The sequence below is a fragment of the Pleuronectes platessa genome, chromosome 23 (genome assembly GCF_947347685.1).
Source record: "Pleuronectes platessa chromosome 23, fPlePla1.1, whole genome shotgun sequence".
Lineage (NCBI taxonomy): Eukaryota > Metazoa > Chordata > Actinopteri > Pleuronectiformes > Pleuronectidae > Pleuronectes > Pleuronectes platessa.
This window is the reverse complement of record NC_070648.1, coordinates 1,107,644-1,128,401: the sequence shown is the minus strand read 5'-3', so window position 1 is coordinate 1,128,401 and position 20,758 is coordinate 1,107,644. Positions and strand designations below refer to the sequence as shown.

The window sequence follows — 20,758 nt, the reverse complement described above, 5'->3', positions numbered from 1 at the left end:
GTCCCTTCTCCGACAAACCTTCAGACACACACAGACACTCGTATTTTTCAGTTTTTTTTCCTTTTTTCGCATTGATGGAATTGTGTTTCTGTTTCCCGACGCAAGTGGAATGGAAACCCTCGTCGTGAGAGGAACGTGTACAGAAGGAAAGGATAAGGGCTGGTCGGGGTGTCGACTGGCACTGCAGCCAATGACTGTCTCTCTTTTGGGGACCCCCCCCCCCCCCCCCCTCCCCCTGTCTCCCTTCCCTCACGTCTGCGTTACTGGCTGCTTCTTTAACGCTGAATTCCTCTCTTCTGTCCAATCAGGAGTAGATGGTGATGACCTCACTTCCTCCGCCTCTGACCAACAGGACGCGCTCGAGTCCTTCTGTCAGGACCTCGAGGAACTCCATGTCTGGGCCACGAGTCAAGGGAAACAAAAAACACTTTTGTTAAGCGTCACTACAGAGGAGACAACAGACACACAAACAGAGCGACTCAGAGCTTCCTGGAGAAGCCGCGGTGAGAAGGATACAGTTCTCGTCTCCCTCCGTGTTGCGGGGGGGTCCTGGCATGTTGAGCAGGACGAGTCGGGCGTCGTGGGACTTGTTGGCGATGACCTCGTTGAGTTTGACGGCGGTGTGCATCCTCCTGACGTTGGAGTGATCCCTGCAGGAGAAGCACAGAGCATCTCAACAACAGAGCTGAAGTAAAGACGGAAGACACACAAACACTTTGGAACAATATTCAGATGGGGTCACATTGGCTGAACTCTCTACTGGATGTTTTATGGCGTCCAGTCTGTGACCTTGTGACCTCTGTCCACTCACGGCCTGATGCTGAGCATGTCTCTGAAGCCTTCGGGGGTGGAGCAGCCGGAGTGCGTGGCCCTGTAGTGCAAAGTCCTCTCTTTGGTCCAGGTCATCTGAACTCGACGGTTGTGTTCGCAGTTGCCCCCCCCGCTGCTGCTGCCGCCGCCGCCTCCAGCACCTCCTCCTCCACCACCACCACCTCCTCCTCCTCCTCCACCACTCGCTGCCCTCTCTCGCTCGACGCCGTCAGTGTCGTCGTCCTCGTCGGATCCGATGCTGGTGAGACGCAGCATGGAGTTGCGGTCCTTCACCAGCTGGGCCTGAAGGACAAAGACAAACGGGTCGTTTCTCACCTGGTCACCTTCAGGACCTTTGTGTTCTGACTCCTCCCTCCTCTACTCCTGACTCCCTGTACACCTCCATTGCAGGAGTCAGAGGTGACTCCGGTTCTCCTGCACCGGGGGGAGGTGGTGGTGGGGGGGGGGAGAGACTCACCTACAACACAAGGTCACCTAATGTGCTAACGAGACAAAGGGAACTGAGGTCGCTCTGGGGAACAACTAGAGGGACACGACCTGAATCAAAAGGCACCTGAGATTCAGAAGTGAGTGATGCAAAGAGAACTGTGAAATGAATCCTTCAGATAAACAGAAAGAACAACGGATGAATTTTTAAGATATTTGTGGTTTTTAAAAGTCTGAAACCAATAAAGTTTGCAGTTCTTGAGCCCCCTGCTGGCCATTTGAGAGAATACAGGTTTCAGGCAAGTCCACGTTTGCTTCACTTCACACTCTGCGTACATTGGGAGACTACAGCAGCTTTAATAGAGCCCGGGGGGGGGGGGAGAGATGGTGTTTGGATCGATTCTCACAACGGAATTAAAAAAAATGCCATTTATGTGATATTTTTTCTACCATTTGACATCTTTTTCGAATCTTAAATTAGATTTCAATAATAAAATCTTATCTGGAAACTACGACTGAGTAACAGGATCCTGTTGAAGAAGACATTCCAAGGATAAATTTGTAATATTACGGGTATAAGTCGTAATTTGATAAGAAAAACATCATAATATTCAGTAAAAAAAAACCTCTAATATTTCAACTCTATTCTCACAACATTAAGAATTCATTCTTGTAAAACTACAAATGTTTTCCTCGTGATATTAAAACATTATCCTCATTACATTACAACATTTCTTTCTCGTAACAGTGCAACATTATTAACAATACTAATATTACGACTTTATTTATCTGTCCTAATACTCAAAGTTCTACTCTAAGCATTTCTACATCTTAATAACATGTTCTCACATTTCACACACACACTCAGAGGAAACTGTTGTTGGGGATTTTTGCTTTATATTTACTTTTCTTGAATATTTTACTGATTTAATTCTGAGACGATAACGAACATTCAAAGATTCCATAAAGTCCGCTCGTCTAACGGCTCAAAGTGTCTGAAACCTTCTGGAGTTTCCTGCGTCTTTTAACTTCCTCTTCTACAATTTGATTGAATTCATGAACTCACATCTTTCCATAACCACTGACCTCACCTGAGACTTTGTAGCGCCACCTGCCTCTGGCCTACTGCTGCTGCTACCAGGGTTTCCCTGCTAAAATGATGCACGACATTCACAAGATAGAATAAGACGTGTGTTACGACTCATCCGGCACACAACTCATGTTCATGTCGACAACGACTCGAACCCGATCATCTAATCCCAGGTCCCACGTACAGCTCAGGTTCCCCTGGGTTCAATGTTCACGTACAGTTGGACTTTTCTCACCTCTCGTTCCCGGTCGGATTTAGAAAGTCTCATCTGTCGGAGCATCTGGGATCTCTGCTCCATCATCAGGGTCCGCTCGTACGTGTAGGCACTGATGTCGCTGTCGTGCTGAGAGGAGAGCCGAGCAGAACAGAAAGATCCAACAGAGTGAGACGTCTTTCCAAACAAAGGTGTGTGTGTGTGACATTAACTAGTGTGTGTCAGCTACACAGCACCGGGAGCAACGCACCATCTCCACCACTTCCACCTCGGCCTCGATGCGGAGGTGATAGAGGAAGGTCGCCAGATCCTTCTTCATCTGAATTGAATTATCCTCCATCTGGGCCACTGTGAAGATTCTCATCCCACACTTACGCCATACCTGGGGGGGGGGGGGAGGAAGAACAGTCAAACAAAGCTGCTCGAACATCACATCCTCTCAGATTTGATAGAGATATTGAAGATGCGTTCAGGGACCTTGTGCTGGCGCAGGAGAAAGGGCAGCAGCATGAGCATCCCCCCGTCGTGGACGATCCACCAGACGTCGATGTAGCCCTCGCTGCAGGGCTCACTGTTGCTGGGGAACAGGGAGATGTTTTTGGGAACCAGCAGCGCCAGGTGGCCGGCGGTGGTCACCCGCACGGTGTCTGCACGGAAGAGAGGGGGGGGGGGATTTTAGTGAGTTTAGTGAAAACAACAGCAGACGTGACAGAGCTGGAGGACTCACTGATGAAGGTCTTCCAGGACTGCGGGTCCTCGCTCTGCCTCCAGGCGTGAGGCCAGCCCATCACCACCGTGTTGGGCTTCATTCCTCCCAGTCCGCTCGACTGGATCATGTGGCTGATGCCCTCGCGCGGCTTCTGGGCCACGATGCACTGACAGAAGCCCTTCACCCGCTCCTTGTCCATCAGGTGCTTCAGAGTCTGAGCAGGACAAACACAGGTGAGAGCAGGAAACGTTTTCTAGGGCGACAAAGCTTCGTGAAGATCTCCTCCGACCTGCTCGGCGGCGAGCGCCTCTCCGTAGCTCTGCAGGAAGTTTCCAGAGACCACGGTGCCCACGATGGTCAGGCCCTTCCCCGCCTTCAGCTGGCTGGCGAAGGTCAGCAGGCGAGGAGACTTCACGTGGGCGTCTTCATCGAGCTTCAGCAACACTAAGAGCTGAGGCCTGGAGGAGAACAAGCAAGACATGGATTCACCCGGAAGATCGAGAGGATCGGTTTCTGTGAATATTAAAATGTTCACGTTGCTGATGAATCTGCTTCGTTTGACATTTTGCCATCTTGTTTTTTTTTTAATTAGAAGAATCCATATTTGGAGGAGCAGGGGGCGGAGCCGGACAGAGAACTACTCGAGTCACTTTCTTTATAGAAACTACCAGTGGAGTCGCCCTCTGCTGGACAGTCAAGAGAATACAGGTTTGAGGCAACTTACCGTTATATAAATAGAATTCAATTATGACTTTATATAGAAAACTTGAATCAGTGAAATAAATTCCGTCTGTCAGGCTCTACAGAAAATCATTATATAATAATTTTGAAAGCAGTAGAAATAGAATTGGGATACATGCAGGTGCCTTCAGTTCATTGTTCATGTTGTGGTTCAGTACCTCCAGTTCTTGGTGTGTGGTGGTCCCTCTTCCAACCTCAAGAGGGCGTAGCGGGCAGCACTGAGTGACAGGCCGCGGATCCCATCCCCCCACTCCTTCTCCGCTCTGACACACACACAGACACACACAGAACATATATATATATCAGGATATGAGGATTTAAATACTCTGATACTTCGTGTGTATTCTTCGACCTCCGCAGACAAGCAGCTATCCGGGGGACACATCTCCATGGCAACATACCCGTTGTACTCGATGTACTTGTAGATCATGCCTGCGATCACCATGGCGATGATTGCGTAGAGCCAGGAGGAGATGAACATCAGCGCCAGGCAGATGATCATCCCCAAGAACGACAAGGTCCTGCACACCAGAGGCAGAGATCAGCGCTCGTGTGAAGCTGGGATGTAGTGTGTATGTGTGTGTGTGTGTGTGTGCGTGTGTGTGTGTGTGTCTGTGTGCGTACCAGTGGTAGTAGGAGAAGCGTGGTCTCCAGTTGGGCGTTCTCAGGAGGGTCTGGAGGGCACAGGCCAGGTTAACGAACAGATAGCACATCAGGAAGAACCTAGATGGAGAGAATATGAATCAATCATATTAATAACAAGTGTTAGATATCCTCCCCCACTCCCCCCCACTGATACACAGCTGTGTCTCACATTGTGAGGATGGGAGCCACCAGGTCCAGAGAGGCGATGAGAATCCCCAGCTCAGCGATCAGGCCCGTGAGCAGCAGGGCCCAGGTCGGCTCCCCGTTGCCCTTCCCATGTCCAAACACCTGGACGGGAGGACAAACGCACAAAGGGACAGTCAGTGTCTTCAGAAAACACTTTCTAATGATATCGATGTGGATTTGAATGAATGACAGCAGCTCCCACCCGGAGGAAGGGGATGACGTTGTCCTTTGCGATGGCCTGGAGGAGGCGTGGCGCCCCGGTCAGCGACTGCAGGCCTGCGCCACACGTGGAGAAGAAGGAGCCGATGACGATGACCCAGGGCGTCGGCCACGCCAGAGTCCCCACCACCAGGTTCCCTTTCACCGAGTCGCCAAATCTGCAGGGGGGGAAATACACACGTCAAGTGTTCTGAGTGTAGAGGGGAACAGAGAGACACAAGGAGACGGATTCAAGGTGTCTCACTGACTTGTCTCGGAGGACGACCCCGTCGATGCAGGCGCCGAACAAAACCACACTGGTCAGGTCTGGACGAGGCGCTCAGGGAAACAACCGGCCAATCAAATGAAAGCAGTGATTAACCAAGCTGAAGTGAGGGGGTTTTAATTGATGTGCAAATTAATGCAATAGATCATTTCAGGTAAGTTAACAAGTCAAAAGAAGCAGAAGATTGTTGTTGTGACTTCAACTTGTTCCGATCTGAAAGGATACAGACGATGGAGGTGGTGAGGATGGCCAGGATGGTTCCAATGGGGATGGAGCGCTGGGCATCCTTCAGGTCCCCCGACCGGTTGGAGCCAGCCATTATTCCTGAGGTGAAAAACATGAAGAAGAACCGGGTATCGTATGCTGGTCGAGCGTTTCAGGAGGAGAAAACAGCAGGAAGCAGAAATGTGTGTACCTGTGACCGAGGGGAAGAAGATGCCGACCAGCAGCGTGAACGAGGTGGTGATGTCAGCAAACACGTACGGCTGGTGGTTGGAGGCGGGGGGGGCAAAGTGAGAGGAGTTGACCGAGCCTTTCTCCACCACGTCCCCTTTACTGAGGTAGGAGCTCCACACGTTCTCTGTGAGGATTAGATTCCTAAGTTCATGTCTGAAAACAGCCCTACACACACACTCATAAAAACACACACACAAATACACAAACACACTCTACCTGAGATGATCCCACTTGCCAGACCGGGGATCCCTTTGATCTCAGAGAAATTGTTGGACATGAAGTACTCGTCGCAGGAGGCGTTGAGCTCGGGGCCCTGGCAGAACTGCTTCCAAAGATACGTGGTGTCCTCCACCAGGGCAGGAATGTGGCCGGGGTCAAAGGTCGGGGCGGCCGTGCCGTTTTCTGTCGGGACGGACAACAGGAAGTGATGAAACCTGAATGGATGCGACTGAGCTGTGGAATGTCACTGAACCCACCGGTGGTGAAGGTGAAGTTGGCGTCGTCTCTCTCCACGGGCTCGCCGGCCGGCAGCAGGAGGGTCTTTGCACACTGGCTGTCCACGAGGACGTGCCCGTTGATGGTTCGATTCCCCAGCATGCACACGCTGCAGACAGACAGCTCGGTCAGCACGGGACAGTTCAGCGATTGGTCAGCGTTGTTTAAATCATAACTTACGGAAACTGTGGCGGTTTGAAGGCGGAGACCAGCGCGCCGGCGTAGATGGAAACGATGGAGACGATGACGCAGGCCAAGAAGATGGAGGCTAGTTTGTTGACGTACTTCACGCCCACAAAGACCAGCAAGGACATGAGGAGGAGACAGATGGAGCCGTAGACACGCATGTTGTTCAACATGGCCGCCGCTTCGCCCTCGGGGTTGTTGGACTCAAAGATGGCCGCCTTGGGTGCTATGTACATCTGGAGGAGGGAGGGAAATAAAAGAAGACGTAATATTATTATCAAAACCCTTGGAGAACGGGCGTTAATGCAAACTAGAGCAATAACAAACGATAACAATCGCTTCTGATGATGAAGACGAGAAGGAGGAAGAACCCACCAGCAGGATCTCGATGGCGCCCAGGATGTACATGGCTCCAGCAAAGGTGGTTCCTAGGTAGAAGCAGATGCCCACCGCCCCCCCGAACTCTGGACCCAGAGAGCGGCTGATCATGAAGTACGAGCCTCCCGCTGGAGAGGGGGAGGAGAGAGAGCGAGGGGGAGGGAGAGGGAGAGAGAGCGAGGCAGGTGGTGCATCAGGGGAGAACCACAGAAGAAGAAAAATAAAAGATAAGGGTGGAAAGCAAGGAGGAGGAGGAGGAGGAGGAGGAGGAACAGAAGAGGAGGAGAAAGAGAGACAAGAAGAGGAGATGGGATGGATGGTTAGTAACAATTTGATGTTATTAGAAATAAGCTCAAAGTTCTACATGAAACCTTGGTTCAAGGAGACAGAGCAGATCTTTGGTCAAATCGTATCTGAGCAGCTCAGACTGCACCTGAGCTCAGATACAATTTGAACCGGTTCAAACCAGATCACGTGAAGGAGTGGATCAGAAACAGCCTCTACACGTTCACTACGGAGTCACAGTGCAGAAATCAAACAAAGAGTGTGCACATCAGACAAACAGGCAACACAACGTTGTGATTGTAATGTGTTCCATGAAACACAACAACATGTTCAACAGATGAACTAAAACCATTAGAAACAGCCGCTCAGGAAGTTTGACAACGGAGAAACTTGATGAACTCAAAGTACAAAAGTAAAACAACCAAACAGCTTCAGTCTCAGTGGAAGGAGGGAGAGGGATTTGAGAAGCTTCAGGTTTCTACTTTACTTTCATCCTGAGACTGTAAATAAAGATGGAATCCAGATCCTCCAGATAGACCCTGTGAACTACTGACCTCTGTCCAGGTCATGATTTCATCAGTCTGTTATCAGCAGGACTCATTTTGGATCTGAATAAATTTAATCTGTGGTGACAGCACTTGAGAGGAGCTGTCATGGCGTCCATCTTTATTTACGGCCTCTGTTTTAACCCCAGTTAACAACGTACACACGGTGTTTACTACCATCTGGAACTGGATGGTGAGAGAGCTCGAGCGTATGGAAATTAAATGTTTGTAAGACAAGTTAGACGTTAATTATCTATGTCACCTACCAAGAGTTTAGCTTTCTACGTTCAGTTATTACAATGTCACATGCTTCTGGAGTTATCTCACTACTTTGGCAGTTAGGAGACTCGGCTAGTGGCGTTTTAGTGAGAGGTCAATGGAGGATAAATGTCCCTGGGTATTTAATGTGTGTGCAGACAGAGAGGGACAAGTGGACAGAGGGAGAGACGGGACAAAAAGAAACAACATTTATTACAGGAACAATATGCACTTCATTAACGCTGAGGCAGCAGGAGGACGGGAAGGAGGACGACCGGGAGAATAACGTGGAGGGACAGTTGGGACCGGGGGGAGGACGGCACTCGACAAATCTGTCTCTGACCGAGTCAATAGAGACGTGTTAATGAAGCTCTACAGCCGACGTGTGAGGGACAGACCATCGCACCTCCATGGGTCAAAGGTCAAAAGGTCAGGGTGAGATTTAACTGGAGGTTTAATGAGGGAGGTCACACCGAAGAGGAGAGGAGAGAAGAGGAGAGGAGAGGAGAGGAGGGGAAGGACAGAGGAAGAGGAGGAGGAGGAGAGGGGAGGAGAGGAGGAAGAAGAGGAGGAAGAGGAGGAGGAGAATGAGGAGGAAGAGAGGAAGGGAAGGAGGAGAGGAGGAAGACGAGGAGGAAGAGAAGGAGAGGAGAGGAGAGGAGGAAGAAGAGGAGGAAGAAGAGGAGAATGAGGAGGAAGACAAGGAGGAGAGGAGAGATGGAAGAAGAAGGAGGAAGAGGAGGAGAATGAGGAGGAAGAGGAGGAGAGGAGAGGAGGAAGAAGAGGAGGAAGAAGAGGAGAATGAGGAGGAAGAGGAGGAGGAGAGGAGGATGAGGAGGAAGAGAAGGAGGAGAGGAGGATGAAAACCTACCTGGCACGACTCCGTTAGTGGCGATGGCGCTCATCGATATCGCAGTCAACATCGTCTGAAGTGGAGAAAAGAGACAAACAGCTCAAGTTAGAAGGTTTTATTAAATCACCCGTCTCATCCCCTCTGGCCAACTGACCCCAGGACTCACACAGCAGCAGCAGATGAAGACGATGGAGAGCGCCTGCAGCACCCCGGCGTTCCCCACCACCCAGGTCAACCGCAGGAACAGGATGACGCCGAAGATGTTCTGCAGGCACGGCAGGTAGACGCCCATGAAGGTCCCCATCTGTGGAGACTGGAGGGAACCAGAGGAGTCGTCATCAGAAGACAAACACAGAACAGTACGTGAGGAGAACTCAGCTGAAGAACCTCTTCAACATCAAAAAGACAGGATATAACATCGTGAGGGAGACGGAGGAGATCTTTGTGTGGAGGGAGGAAGTGGAGATGTATCCATTTTAATAAGTTAAGCCCTGACACTACAGCACCATAACACCCCGGACTGAAGTTAATGTTTATCCTGAACACACTTTGTGGCCGGAAGGAGGATTAAAGATGTTTGGATTCGACTTTCACCGGCTCCTCGTCGGCAAATAAGATCCTGCAAACACTCAGAGCAGGGTCGGGAATCGGTGAATGACTCTGAGCCGCCGCCACAGAGTCTTATCTGGACGACTCGGCTCCGGGTCAGCTGAGGCTTCAGAGCGGAGCAGGGGACGACCTCCTGCACGTTCCCTCTCAGACGCCGAGTCAAGAGGTCGATAGTTGAAGGTTTCACAGGGCCTCCGGGTTTAATCTTTAATGTGAACGTCAAGAGATCCGTCTCGTGTCTTTTACCTTTTACATCTTGAGGTTGTTTAAAGTGCTACAGATCATTTATGCAGAAAATTACTGTGTATTTTAAATTAGTTTGATCTGAATCAACAGGGATTCACGGGAAAAGTAAATTTCATCTGAGAGGAATAAATACATTGGTACATACATTTGTGTCTGGGGCATTTTCCGAAGCTGGTATTGGAATCAGAACAACTCTATAAAGTTCTGATAAGATTGTTTTATTGTGGGAGCAGCTCTGTTACGTGCTTCCCTTTGCTTTTATTACTTTACTGCATCTTTGAAAGTTCTCCTGAGGACTTTGAGGTTTACCTTGCCCGGTTTCTTCTTCTCCCCGATGCTCTCGGCCTCCTCGTGCTCCTTGGCCCCCTGGGTCAGGTTGGTGTAGTTGGCCAGACGACTGAGCAGAGAGGACACCTTCGGCCGAGTGTCCATCTCCTCCTGTGAGATGAAGAAGAAGAGGGTAGAAGAGAGAGGGGTGAGGAAGATGGAAGAGACAGAGCAGGGACAGGGTGTAGATATGAAGGGAAAGAGAGGAAGGGTGAGCAAGTGGGTGAGGATGAAGAAAGATGGAGGAAAGAAAGGATGGAAGGCAACAGATAGGACGGGGCTTGGTTAATACATTGTTGGAGATAGAAAACTAAAATTATATATTTCTTGAATATTTACAACATGATTTAAATGAGTTGCATTGCGAACCTCAAATAAGGCCAAGTTCCTGTCGTAGAAGTCATCATCATCCACCCCGTGGCTGTTGTTGATGTACACGCTGGAGATTTTAGAGTTTCCTTCACCTGGACACAGATAAAGACAGAATGAGACAAAGACACGAGGGACACAGCATCTTCAACATGTCCATCCCCGCGGCTGTGTGAGGTCGAGTCGCTCTCAGGTTCATTTCTCCCTCACGCAGACACACACAGCTTCATGCATTGTCACCGGTTCAGTTCCACCTCAGTCAGCACCGGCCTCTGCATCAGCAGCCGCTGAGTCAGCAGCATCACTTCCCCCCCGCTCACTCTCACTCTGACGGATGCACTCGAGTGAAGGACACTCAACACACGACAGGACGTGAGGCCCAAGTCATGGTGGAAGGAGTCGACTGTGATAACAACGTTGTGTTGTGTGTAAATAAGATTGTTACTCTTTGTTGTCACCATAATTCTGAGTGATTCTCTTGGTCTCAAGTTAACACACAAACGATTTATCAGACGCTGAATAACAATCAGGCGATTTGAGCCGTTCACTTCGGTTTCAGCTTTTAAGTTTGTCCATATAAAAACTTTTATATTACAGAATAAATAATGCAGAAAAACATTTGTTTTCTTTGTATTCAGTTATTTATAATAAACTTGTAAAGTATCAAGTCTCAACTACATGTCTCTTCCGTAAGGGTTTCAAAAGACATCTCAGGAATCATTGATCATTTATTATATATATCGGACAATATATTGGTATCAGATATGACACTGATATCTAGTGTTTATCCAGCTTGAGTGAATTTAATGGGATTTGTCTTTCTAGTGAAAAACCAGTAACACTCATTTCTTTCAAATCTACACACAACCTCGTGAATATTAACTGTACAGTTCATTTTTTTACATTTTATGAACCACGGCTTAACATTGTAAAGATGAATTAATATTCTAGAGCCCAGACAGATAACTGCACGATACACAAGCTGAAACATCCCACAATGCATCAGCTACATTTTTAGAACAGAGCATCTGCTGGTTACACAAGAACAAAATACCAGCATGTGGCTGGTGGGCGGTAACTTCCCAACACATTCCTTCATGTGGCCCAGAGACAGAGTGGGAAACTGCTGGTTAATATTCAAGTAGGCGCGCTGGGAGAAGATTAACCAACTTGCTCGTTGGGCTTTCTGGTCTCACTGATCCAAGGTGTTTGGATGAGCACAGGTTCTCGTGAGTGAAGTCAGTTCACACGTGAGTCAGACACAGATCGAGTGTCCCTCTGGTATGTTGACGTCTAACCTGTTCACCAGAGACAGTGTCTTTTGGTTTCAACACTTCCTGAATGCTCAGACTGTCTCAGCCTGGACTCGGCCTGATGTCATGTTTCTGCCCGACACAGCAGACGCTCCAGTTTCCCTTCTGTCACTCAGTAGAGAATGAATCTGTGCTCGGTGTTGAGGACCTGATGAGGAGGGATCACCAATCATAGAGCTCCATTGATTCATCAGTGGATTTGAGCCTGACACAGACATGTTATCAGCATATTTGCAGATATATTTACATTGCATTAATATGCATTACATTGCAATCGGACACTGTTTACTGTTTTGCATTTCGCATATCACTTTTTATATCTTTTATCTTTTATATATTTTTATTCAGAAATGTTAATGTCAAAATAAATGTTACTTTGTATAAATATTGGAAAATAGTGAGTAAATAAGAAGTAAATAGTGAGTAAATATATACTGGTTTTCTATTTTTTATTGCTTTTCCTATGTATGTTGTATTTATTGCGTTTTTATGTTATTGCATTTTTATGTTTCTATGTTCATTGTAAGCACCAATTACCAGAGCAAATTCCTTGTAGGTGTAAACCTACCTGGCAAGAAAATACTTCTGATTCTGATTCTGATTATAGAATGAACAATGCGGATGAGAAGGGCATTTATGTTTATATTTACAATTAGGTTCATGGATAAAATGTAAAATATCAAGCCTCAATTACATTTCTATGTTATTATGGTTTGATAACATCTTAGGAATCCTTGCCAATGTTATCTATGTAAATATATGAATATGTAAACATCATGTTGAATGTTTCAAACTTTACTTTTGGCAGAGCATTTTAAGTTGGTCTGACAAAACCAGACCAATAGAGGAAAGACCTTATTGAAATTATGTTCTTCCACTATTTTCTGACATTTTAAAGATCGAACAATGACAAGGAAAAAAAAAAAAGAAGGTTGTTCTTGTCTTGAGTCAAAATCCTGAAGTTCCTGTTTCTCGCCTGTGACTTTTCTAAGATTGTTGACTGAAGGTTCTCAACAGTCGGTCGAACAAAGAAGACACATGACGACATCAGCTCGAGCTTAGGGAACTCGTGAAAGACATTTTTCACCATGAACGTGGGCTTCTGCTCATCTATGAATATTTGTGAACAATAAACTCTTTGGCCCTTTTGCTGTCTGTGGCTCTGCAGAGGAAAACAACAGTCCTGTGAATAACTGCAGCGCTCAAGTTAACACGGAGGAACACAGCTGTCCACAGTGTGTGTGTTCCCAAGAGGAGAGGAGATCAGCACACCTCAGGACGATGCCTGGGTGTGTGTTTATGTGTGTGTGTGTGTGTGTGTTTGTTTGTGTTTGTGCAGCCGGTAACGCAGAAAGCTACTGGAGCCAGGTGTGCGTGTGTGGACATCAAATTCAACATCAAAACCAACGGATCACGGAGCTTTTGACCTTTCTGAAAATATCCCTCTTCCTCCAGCCTCTTCTCCTCTTCAGGATCTTCACTCATTCTTTTTTTAAACCGCAGCATCACTCCCGTCCGCTCGCTGCTGTTCTCTTCCAGCCGCCGGGCAAACGCTGATAGTTTTGTCTTGCGTGGGGGACAGACGGAGAGACGGAGGGACGGAGAGACAGAGAGACGGACAGGGCGCTGTGTGTCCTCCCAACAGCAGCCACAGCATCACAGCAGCCTGATCGAAGCTCAAATCGGACCAACCAGCTCGATTTCCATTTATGGAAGCTCATTAGACAACGTGGGGCTTCCTCACTACTATGCCACTGCCTGAGTGGATCAGTGAAGCTAATACAGTTACATCTCTCCACGGTTATCACCCCCCCCCCCCCCCCCCTCCCTCCAGGTTGAGCCTGTGAATCAGCACAGCTATTCTTAAACACTGGGGGAGAGTGAGTTACTGCACATGACACCTGCACGGTCATGGCAATCACAAGGAACGTGGTCAGTGTTTCTCTTCGTCCACTCACCTGAACTCAGGCTTCATCCATACGATCATGTTTTCAATCAGAGACGATCACTGTCTGAACTAACACGCGTGACATCGTGCATCACGTCCTCACTCATGTATAGAAACATGTGGTTGTTAGTAGCAGAATTGTCGTAGATTGCTCGTCTCATACGCAGGTCAACAGCTGCTTCATCGTAGAACACAGAGTTTAACTGCACGAGCTGTTAGCTGAGACAACAGGGCCGGTAATGCTTGATGCGTTACACACTGGTACCCGAGGCTAATCTGAGGAATCAGCGAAGCTAACGTCATGAGCGAGAAAGACCCGGTTTCAAACTGAAACACAGAACAGAGGCTGCAGCTTCCCGAGATGTGACCTGAGCGCGTGTGGAAAGGTTTCTGCTGTCAGCTCCAGTTAAGAGAAGAAGTGACTCTGTGGTGGGCTGAGCAGCAGCAGCAGGTGGGGGATGTGAAACCTACATGAAGATCACACAAGGTGCACATTTCACTTCTGTTATTGTTCCCGCCGCCGGCTCAGTGCAGTGACGTTGAGCTACTGCTCAATTTGTCCCGGCCCCCCCCGAGGCAGCCCCCTGGGGACCAGCTCTTACTCAGGAAACAAATGTGTGAGCGTAATGACCCAGAGAGGAAATAAACACACTAAAGAAAACGCCTTGTTAGACTTGAGACGTGCGTGAGGATGAATCTAAAAATAGCACTTCTCTTTCGACTTCCCTTTCAACACATTTTGGACACGGAGACGTTTAAACCCTCGTGAGCTTGAAGGTCTTTCTGACCGACCCAAGGCTCCTTTCTATTCTGCAGTCACTTGTTGAGATACAGAAAATACTACCAATAAGGAGGCTTGTCCTTTTCTTGGAGTGACAATGAGGTGCTTTCACTCCTACGTGTCCTTCATCCTCAACACGATTTCCCTCCCTCTCTCCCTCTCTGCAGGGAGTATTCAGGTATCGACAGGTTCACGTGTTGGAGCCAGTGTGACATGACATGCTTATTTCTCAGCCGGCTGGCTTACACGTGGATTAAACCGACTGTGTCAACCTAAGCAGTTAAGATTATATGAGGGATTACATACAATAGAGTGACACCTTATGCAAACTGCTGCCAGGCTGTTCGTCCACCATGGAGAGCGTGAACACGCCTCGTCATGTGTGTTCATACGTTTTAAAACAAATCCACTTGTGTGTGTTTTGTGATTCACTCGTGTGTTCTTCACCTTGCTCTGTGTTGCTGTCCTCGGGCGTCTCCGTCCCTCCTCCCCCCCCCGCGGTGGCGGTGGTGGTGGAGGTCTCGCTGTGCGGGTCGCTCCGGTTGACGCTCTCCCTGGAGCCGAAGCGCACTCGGGCGCCCGACCGGGAGCTGATGTCCGGGGACGTGTCCGACAGCCCGGGGAGGTCCTCCGCCTTGGTGGGGGTCACGGTGAAGCGCACTGAAGCCATGATAACTCACTGAGAAGGGGAGAGGAGAGGAGGTTATAGGGGACGGAGGAGAAGAGGGACCCTAACCCTAGGCTCCCGGGTGATGCTGAGGTATCCGCGGCCTCTACAACTTGTCATTTTTTCAACTGCAGTTCTCCACTGAAGCAAACTGGTCACTTACCACCAGTCAGGTGAAAGATGATATACGACCTGTGGCCACGAGGGTCAGATAGAAATGGATTTAGAACTGACACCAGAACAGGACATGTAGAGAATAGAGCAGAAGTTAAGCTTGTAAAACAAAGACTGGTCTAAATGAACCGGATCTCAGTATCTCAATGTGGGACGTGCGTGTCCTGGGAATTCTATATTGTGCATTTATACTAATATATTGGCTGATACATCAGTATATATAAATGCCTAATATCGGCATTGACCAACAGATATCCATCGTGGTTGGGATCCGATTATCACCCGAGAGGCAAACAACGTTTTGAAATCATCTTTAACATATTACAGGGACAAGAAAGTTGAAAAAGAATTCCTGCAGCTCGTTGTTTGTCTCTTTAAGTTTCCTTCACGCTCTCACAAATCCACAGAGGCGTGATCCAACACGTCACTCTATAAAAACAAAGCTGTGGTTACTGGTGAAGTGACTGCGGTTCCATCCTCCCACAGCGTGACCGCTCTCTGGACGAGGGAGGTGTAAAACAATAACCAGTTTGAACCTCAGTGTCCAGCTGGAAGGTGCAAAGTCAACTCCCTCCGCGGCGCCGTGGGGGGGGGGGGGGGGGGGGGGAATAAGTGACAGGACGGCTGGATGTGGGTGAATGGTTGTTTTTAGCTTGGTTGATAATTAAATTATTAAAAGCAGGGCAGTTTGAACCGGTTGTGCTGGTGCTGCTGCCGGTTTCCTCTCACTCTGCATGCAGGGGCATGGCCCAGGTTCCCTCACGCTTTGTCAGGAGATGGACAGACAGGGGGGGGGGGGCTGAGAGTCACCCACGAGACGTTATTAGTCTAGACAAACCACATTCACATTCACACCCACATGCAATTTGTCTCCACAACAACTCAACAACCGTTTAGGACTGAGAAGGAAACCAGAGGAAAGTTTCACTTGTTCGAACCCGGAGACTTCTTCTTCTTCTTCTTCTACTCGTCTCAATAACCACAATGTTCTGTCCCCCTGGAGAACACGTCCTCACTTCCTGTCCACTCTCGATCCAAATGTCTATTATTATTACAGCAGGAAGATGAGCAGAACATTTTGTTCCCTCTCTGGTAACTCAGCCTGGATTTCTGCTTGTTTAAGCATCTCAGAAGATTTTCACTCTGCTCACTCACATTGACGTGATATCGTGTGATAAACTGCACAACTTGTTATTTAGATCTGGTTCTGTCCGGAATCTAAAGATGATCAGTTTACGTTCATGTAACAGAAATAAATGAGTCAAATCCTCACATTTTTTTGTCTAATTGAGAAAATAATCAAAATAACCGTCACCTGCAACCCTGAAATGTTTCATCTGGGTTTAATAAAGAAAATCTACAAACCGGCGGTGAATCAATTCTCTGTTAAACCTGCTCACATCCATATAATTGTACTTTTGTTGTATTGCTATCGTTGAAAATGTTATTGTGATAAATACTGATTTTGTTGTATTGCGCAGCCTCAAAGATCACTGATGTGAGACATTTAATAAAAAGGTATATCTGGGCTTTTGGGACTGGAGGGAATAATAACTTGTGTAAATACTCCTTACTTGCAGCCCAGGGATTTAATATAAAGGTGTTTGATAAACTTCAGCGTGGCAATACTCGTTCTTTTATTATCATATCATAATTTAAGAAGTATTACACAATAACAGGGCGATAGCATGATCCCAGTTAATATTATAATTGGACAAAAACATAACCAAATGAGTCTTAATCATCAATTACGATAAAAAATACTGTTTCTATGATTATAAATATAATGAATAGGAGTCAACTTGATCCTGTTGTTTCCCCTCTACCAGTCGGTGTGGTCGATATTAGACGGAACCAGTGTTCACCAGCGAGGAACCACTGGTTCTTCCAGCTGCTGGTGGGAGCCCAGCAGCTGGAGATGCTCGCCTGTTAGCCGCCACTCACTTCCCATTCTAAGCCAATTAAGCTAACCATAATAATTCTGGCTGGAACCGGTCCCTCCGCACCTCCCGTGTCATCGGGACATGTCCCCGGGACTTGTCCCCCGGAGCCGCGGGGACGCTCCGCTCATTCATCCGAGGGACACCCTGACGCCACTCGGCGGTTCCACGACAAAAGGAGATGCGGCATCTGGCGTTAAAACGTCGGCGCTGTGACGCGTCCGAAGCGGCGGAGAGGAGCCGAGAGGAGGGACGAGCGGGGGGTGTGATCGGCCCCGGCTGGGGAGGACACCGTGGAGGGACAGGGAGTAAAACACGCGCCGGGAATAAAACGCGGGTGGAAGCTGGGGGACATCCCGGGTCCAGCGTGGGGCGCGAGGGGCGCGGAGGCGCAGCTAGCCGAGGCTAACGGCAGCTAGCCGCCGCCGCCGCCGGTCCCCCGTCACCCCGCGGACCCCCGCACTCATCCCAGCCCGCCAAGGGGGCTCCGGGCCCCCGCACGGCGGACTCACGGGGCTCGTACCTGGCTGCGGGTCCCGGTGCGGAGCGCTGCCTGCGCGCGGCGGGTTCCACTCACATCCGGAGACATTCGGCACTTTGGTCCAGCCGAGCCGACACAAAAACAAGCGAGAGCGCGCGGTGTGTCCCGCCTCCCCTGCCGTAGTGCCAGTCTGACCCGCGCATGCGCACTGACAGATGCTGTTAGCGCGGCCAGGGAAATGTAGTCCGGAAATCAGAACCCGTCGTTCAGGTATTTCCTCAGTAATTTGTTTCATCGTCACAAATCCTGAGTTGAACTTTTCTTTTGGAATAAAAATCATTTTTGTATCTAATATTCAGTGTTTATTTGCTTAATGTTTGAAATTAATGTATCTTGTTATTTAATATTCTAAGTATTCATTAAATATCTTGTTTTTGATTAACACAAAACATTATTTTTCTTTTTCACTTTATAAACAAATGTAAATTGTGTAGTTTTACACAAACGAGCTGTACAGTGTGTATTCACTACAGAACACCTGCCATTCATTTCACACCACTCGTTTTACAATCCTTTACTAGTGAGAAAGAGAAATATGAACAATACTAACTGGCTGTTAGCTAGCTAGCTTATTTTCTGGCTAGCAATCCAATACATATAACTGTATATACTGAATAGACTGATATGATTTTGATTATCCTTATCTAGAGTGTAAGTATGGCTGCTCGCAATCATTTCAGATTTACGGCTTAGTGGTCATGAAGATACAGGTGAAGAACAGGATGAGGAAGATGAGCCAATGCTTGGTCTGGATTCAGAATCTCTGATGCCGAGACTTTGTACAATAGGATCAACATGGAGTCGTGGGTGTGAAGAATTATTGTCAAGTCTTCTTCACTCAGGAGCTGGATTAAAGATACACAAGCTCCTTTGACGACAGTGAATCTTCACACACACACACACACACACACACACACACACACACACACACACACACACACACACACACACACACACACACACACACACACACACACACACACACACACACACACACACACACACACACACACACACACACACACACACACACACACACACACACACACACACACGGAGCTTCTCCTGAACGAACCAGGAAAGAATAAAATATAAAAGAATATAGCAGAGAAACAACACATGAATGTATTTGTTGTAGATTTCTCCCCATCAGGAGTCACTGTTTAATTTGTCACCTCTAGATTTCATATACACACAACAAAAGAATACAGTCCATCTAGAGACCATTTATTCAGCATGAAAATCAAATAACCAAAACCTAAAAAGAACCAATCATGGCACGTAAAAAAATGTTTCTTAACATCAACGACAGCTGGTTTGCAATACATGTACAGTCCCTCTCTTGGGCCTTGGGTTTCCTTGCTCTCCCTCTGTGTTCGAGTCCCATCTTCCCTCCTTCCTCTGCTCGAGTCCCATCTTCCCTCCTTCCTCTGCTCGAGTCCCATCTTCCCTCCTTCCTCTGCTCGAGTCCCATCTTCCCTCCTCTGCTCGAGTCCCATCTTCCCTCCTTCCTCTCTCACAGGATCGGTCTGGGCTGCTGGGTGAGCAGGAGGCCGAAGCGTTTCTTCAGCAGCACCCGGTTCCTGGAGAACTTGTCGTCCGGGGAGAAGCGGGCCGGGTGAGCCGAGCTGGTGGGCTGCCCGTCGGGTCTCAGCTTCTGTCGGAGATAAAGAAGGGAAGAGAACGTTCACACGAGTTCGCTGAATAAAAGGATATATCGATATAATCCCACTTCTGACTCACAAGCTTTTAATATTAGTAAACTCCTCTTGTGCTATGACATCACAGGACCCGTCTATGAGCTGTGAGCAGACTGACTTTCCTGCTCTTATTTGAATTACCTGCCTTTATTTTCATATTTCCCTTTGGTTATTCATCCTTATTTTCCACATGGTTTCTATTGCCTCGGTCTTTACCTTTCCTCGTGTTTTTGTTTATTTGTTTATTTAGAAGGATCCCCATGAGCTCTACCCTAAGACAGAGCTACTTTTAGTGGGGACCACATTTAAGACATACATACAGATATCAAACATTTAAAAAAATACATTTAATACCAATATCAAACATTTAAAACATAGGTTACATTATAAATATGTTACATTATAGATATCAAAAGTTAATATACATAAAAAAATAGTGATTATATAATATTACAGATATCAAAAATAAATGTTGTGGTTATGCAATATTACCTTTGTCATGATATAAAACACTGATATATACAATTCAATAGAAGCCAAAACTGCAAACCATGTAAGAGAATACTACTCCTTTATGTACAGTACCTCACCAGCTAGTGTCACAAGTACGTGTGTGTATGTAGGTTTACTTATTGCTTAAAAATATTTTTTTATGAACACTGATTATACGTCAGTGTGTAAGGAGAGTTAATAAAGTTCAATTGAACAGAATATGTAAGAGATTGGAGTGAAACTACATTTTCTTCGTGGAAACACTATCTGTGTGTGTGTGTGTGTGTGTGTGTGTGTGTATCACTGTGGATAAAGTGTGATGATTGTTATTGTGCATGTTTGTTGTGCATCCTGTCATTTAGATCAATAAAGAACCGGAGAGTATGAATTAAAGCTGGATTATTGGAGCAGTAAACAGAAACATGGCGGATGTAAACAGGTCGTTACCTTCAGGGTGTAAATTCGCTCCCCGGTCTCGGTGTCGTAAAACTGCAGAAACATCGCGATGAAAACAAAGCGTCTCTCAGATCCAGAGAAATGAACTAAAGTCGATTTAATTTCGTTTCTAAAGCGAAAAACACGCGACGCTCGTGATTTCTCTTCTTCACTCTTCCACGTGTGGCGAAGTCTCAGCTCAGCCGGAAGTCAGAGCGGATATCCGGTTTGCTCGGCATGCTGGGAAATGTATTTTTCTGATGTAAGACGCTGTAAAGTTTCCCAAAGACAATTTCTTATTACAACAGGAGAGAAACGAAGATGTCACTGAGCTCGAACATTTATTTGTAACATTTAAAATAAAAGTTTAATCCTCAATGTTCACTCACTAGATTTCTTATGGAGCTTTCAGACACATATCATGGGCTTCATCA

General features: G+C 47.4%; 2 protein-coding genes across 5 annotated transcripts; both read right to left on the bottom strand.

Annotated features, from left to right (window-relative positions):
• Nucleotides 1-224: 224 nt before the first annotated feature.
• LOC128429992 (solute carrier family 12 member 6) lies at nt 225-17,799 on the bottom strand. Of its 3 annotated transcripts, XM_053415892.1 has the most exons (28): nt 17,680-17,799; nt 15,206-15,271; nt 14,823-15,054; nt 10,334-10,428; nt 9,947-10,075; nt 8,949-9,095; nt 8,801-8,855; nt 6,839-6,969; nt 6,458-6,699; nt 6,259-6,386; nt 5,999-6,184; nt 5,742-5,906; nt 5,552-5,650; nt 5,310-5,367; nt 5,045-5,219; nt 4,826-4,944; nt 4,636-4,734; nt 4,413-4,532; nt 4,170-4,274; nt 3,560-3,728; nt 3,289-3,484; nt 3,039-3,208; nt 2,812-2,943; nt 2,583-2,690; nt 2,349-2,408; nt 812-1,113; nt 517-650; nt 225-396 (listed from the first exon to the last, which is right to left on the bottom strand). In XM_053415892.1, exons 3-28 carry the CDS (start codon nt 15,043-15,045, stop codon nt 305-307), a joined length of 3,639 nt encoding a protein of 1,212 aa, XP_053271867.1. In that variant the 5' UTR covers nt 15,046-15,054; nt 15,206-15,271; nt 17,680-17,799; the 3' UTR covers nt 225-304. The 3 variants fall into 3 exon arrangements, with proteins under 3 accessions (XP_053271867.1, XP_053271869.1, XP_053271868.1); XM_053415894.1 differs by lacking the exon at nt 2,349-2,408 and having other exon boundaries at nt 17,680-17,796; XM_053415893.1 differs by lacking the exon at nt 15,206-15,271 and having other exon boundaries at nt 17,680-17,766.
• Nucleotides 17,800-18,821: 1,022 nt separating this feature from the next.
• nop10 (NOP10 ribonucleoprotein homolog (yeast)) lies at nt 18,822-20,544 on the bottom strand. Of its 2 annotated transcripts, XM_053416204.1 has the most exons (3): nt 20,337-20,544; nt 19,208-19,354; nt 18,822-19,162 (listed from the first exon to the last, which is right to left on the bottom strand). In XM_053416204.1, exons 1-2 carry the CDS (start codon nt 20,388-20,390, stop codon nt 19,214-19,216), a joined length of 195 nt encoding a protein of 64 aa, XP_053272179.1. In that variant the 5' UTR covers nt 20,391-20,544; the 3' UTR covers nt 18,822-19,162; nt 19,208-19,213. The 2 variants fall into 2 exon arrangements, with proteins under 2 accessions (XP_053272179.1, XP_053272176.1); XM_053416201.1 differs by having other exon boundaries at nt 18,822-19,354.
• Between the last annotated feature and the right edge of the window lie 214 nt (nt 20,545-20,758).